Source organism: Cynoglossus semilaevis, chromosome W (assembly GCF_000523025.1).
Source record: "Cynoglossus semilaevis isolate Cse_v1.0 chromosome W, Cse_v1.0, whole genome shotgun sequence".
NCBI lineage: Eukaryota > Metazoa > Chordata > Actinopteri > Pleuronectiformes > Cynoglossidae > Cynoglossus > Cynoglossus semilaevis.
This window is the reverse complement of record NC_024327.1, coordinates 10,614,096-10,616,762: the sequence shown is the minus strand read 5'-3', so window position 1 is coordinate 10,616,762 and position 2,667 is coordinate 10,614,096. Positions and strand designations below refer to the sequence as shown.

General features: G+C 43.6%; 2 protein-coding genes across 9 annotated transcripts in view; one reads left to right on the top strand and one right to left on the bottom strand.

The window, feature by feature from the left end:
- The window catches only part of LOC103397188 (glutamine--fructose-6-phosphate aminotransferase [isomerizing] 1-like), a 561,006-nt gene extending 558,424 nt beyond the window's left edge, over positions 1-2,582 (top strand). For all 3 annotated transcript variants that reach the window (XM_025052784.1, XM_025052785.1, XM_025052786.1), the window contains exon 18: positions 2,354-2,582. The gene's annotated coding sequence lies outside the window, so the exon portion shown is untranslated. The remainder of the gene's footprint in view (positions 1-2,353) is intronic.
- The window catches only part of LOC103397175 (ubiquitin-associated protein 2-like), a 22,174-nt gene continuing 19,751 nt past the window's right edge, over positions 245-2,667 (bottom strand). For 5 of the 6 annotated variants that reach the window (XM_025052766.1, XM_008335401.3, XM_025052769.1 and 2 more), the window contains exons 26-29: positions 1,554-1,658; positions 1,048-1,121; positions 681-872; positions 245-460 (exon numbers count right to left, since the gene is read on the bottom strand). In XM_025052766.1, the coding sequence (XP_024908534.1) occupies positions 365-460; positions 681-872; positions 1,048-1,121; positions 1,554-1,658 (467 nt within the window). In that variant the 3' untranslated portion in view covers positions 245-364. The remainder of the gene's footprint in view (positions 461-680; positions 873-1,047; positions 1,122-1,553; positions 1,659-2,667) is intronic. The other variant, XM_025052770.1, reaches the window with a different exon arrangement.

Sequence of the window (2,667 nt, the reverse complement as noted above, 5' to 3'; positions counted from 1 at the left end):
ATATATATACATATATATACATATATATATATATATACTGTATATGTATATGTATATGAATGACCAGCTTATTTCCAAAAAAACAATTTTGCAGCTCCCCATCCTTTCCCTCCTGCTTCCCCCAGTTGAGAGCTGCCTTCTGTCAGCACTTTTCCTATTCGAACCTGTCTTACATGTACATCCAATGTTGAAAAGGGAGTAAAGATAGAACCCAAAAGACTTATGAGGACTTGTGGAGGTGGTGTAGGGAGCAGGCGCTCAGGCCTAACGTTTATTCACTATGAGGGTAGTGTGTTTTTCAATTTGTTTTTCTGTTTTAGCCGTACACAAACGAACAATCACGCACACGCAGCCGCACCATTCCTCAGTTGGCCCAGTAGGGGGAGCTGCCATAACTGGACTTGCTGCCTTGGGGTTTCTGCTGCATGCTGCTGGACTGACTACGCTGTCCAGGGCCCCCCTGCACAAAAAGTGACTCAGTCCATCAGTGTTAATGGAGCTATGGGTAACAACTTTAAAAACACAATAGTAGATGTATTTAAATCTGTCCAGGACTGACTCACTGGTTTGCGAGCAAAACATTGTGAAGCTGGTCCTTAACTAACAGAGCTTTTGGTCATTAAATAAACTCTAAATGAGAGACTATTGTGATTTAGTAAAAGGAACCAACAACAGCTTACCTGTCCCTCCTGTGTCAGGTGATGGTGCAGCAGCTGGGAGTGGGGCTGTTGGTGTGGAGGCAGGATGTGCAGGAAGGGACCGTGGGTATAGCCTAGTGTCCCCCCAGGATTCAGGGGAGCTGTTCCTCCGAGTGCAGAAGGTAGGCTGAAGGGAGGAGGTGTTCCTGTGTGAAAGCCCTGTTTGTCGAAGGAGGGCAGGAAAAAAAAAAAAAAAAAAAAAAAAACAGCCAGAAGAACTTGGTGTGAAGTAGGTTTTAAAATCAAAAGAACATTTATACAGAACTGTACTAAAGTTCAAAGCAGATGTAAACATCTACCACCACAACTATTGATGCTCTTAAATTAAATCATTTAATAAAGTGATCACCTGTGTTTTACTGTAGATTGAACCTCCCATCTCAGCCACTCCTCCACTGGTACCTGACGCAGAAAGTCCTGGAGCTAAGAGAAGAATAAGGTGGAGGAGAGGAAGTAGACATGTTGAAATAAAAGAAATGGAGGAAAAAAATACATAAATAAAGAATGTAAAATTCAAAGGAAAGAAAAAGCACAACTCTCTGTCTGGTGGTTTGAACATTTCAGAGAATGGATGCTTATTTTTGCTGTTGGTTTAAGGTGACCAGCCAGAAGGGAGAAGCATATTAAGTGAGGAGGCACCAGGGCATGTTTCTCACTTTTCACCCTCTGGCAGTTTGTATTAATGTGCACATTGGGGTGCAGTCACACACGTGCAAATACACACCTATGTCGAGAACACTCTTGGCAGTAGAATAATTGAGCAATTGTGAGTAAATCAATTTTCCCACAGCAAAGGAAATGCTTGCTGACTTTGTGTGTTGCGTCATATTGTGAACGCATGTATTGTGTATGTACCTTTCCCTGGGCCGCTGCCCGCTGACTTGGCCTGTGACTGGGCAGAGCCTCCGTACCCTCCCTTACTGTACTCCCCAGCATGGGCTTGAGAGAGGTCATCAAAGGCTGAAGGAGGAACAGCAGAGAAGAAGAGAAAAGAAGCAGAACCAGCAGAGAGAGAGGGGTAGTGAGAAATGGATAGGATAGGAAGTGAGAAATAGATGAGGTGAAAAGAAAGGAGGATGTTGAGGGAGGGTAGGCATGAGGCATAGGAGAGAGAAGCAGTAAGGTAATCTGACTACAATGGCAGCTGCGTCTATATTGAGTTGTGCCTATCTTCAGCATGGGGTTTGAGCTACGCATGCCGCACAAGCCCCCCCCCAAAAAAAAATAAGAAAATAAAAAAAAAAAACACACAGGGCCCACTCCACATACAGTATGTCACAAAAGTGAGTACACCCCTCACATTTCTGCAGAGATTTCATTATAATGTTTAATAGAACAACATTGAAGAAACATCGCTTTGACACAATGAAAAGTAGTCTGTAAAGCTTATATAGCAGTGTAAATTTATTTTTCCCTTCAAAAAAAAAAAATCAAAATATAGCCATTAATAGCTAAACCCCTGGCAACAAAAGTGAGTACACCCCAAAGACACTACACCCCTAAATGTCCAAACAAAGCACTGCTTGTCATTTTCCCTCCAAAATACCATGTGACTCGTTACTCTTACTAGGTCTCAGGTGTGAATAGGGAGCAGGTGTGTTCAATTTGTAGTACAGCTCTCACACTCTGTCATACTGGTCACTGAAACTCCCAAGATGGCACACCATGGCAAGGAACTCTCTGGGGACCTTAAAAAAGAATTGTGGCACTACATAAGGCTGGCCAAGGCTACAAGAAGATTGCCAACACCCTGAAGTTGAGCTGCAGTACAGTGGCCAAGATCCTCCAGCGTTTTAAAAAATCAGGATGCACTCACAACAGGGCTCGTGTTGGACGTCCAAAGAAGCTGAGTGAACGTGCACAGCGTCACATCCAAATGCTATCTAAGAAAGATAGGCGCAGGAGTGCTGTCAGCATTGCTGCAGAGATTGAAGAGGTGGGGGGTCAGCCTGTAAGTACTCAGACCATA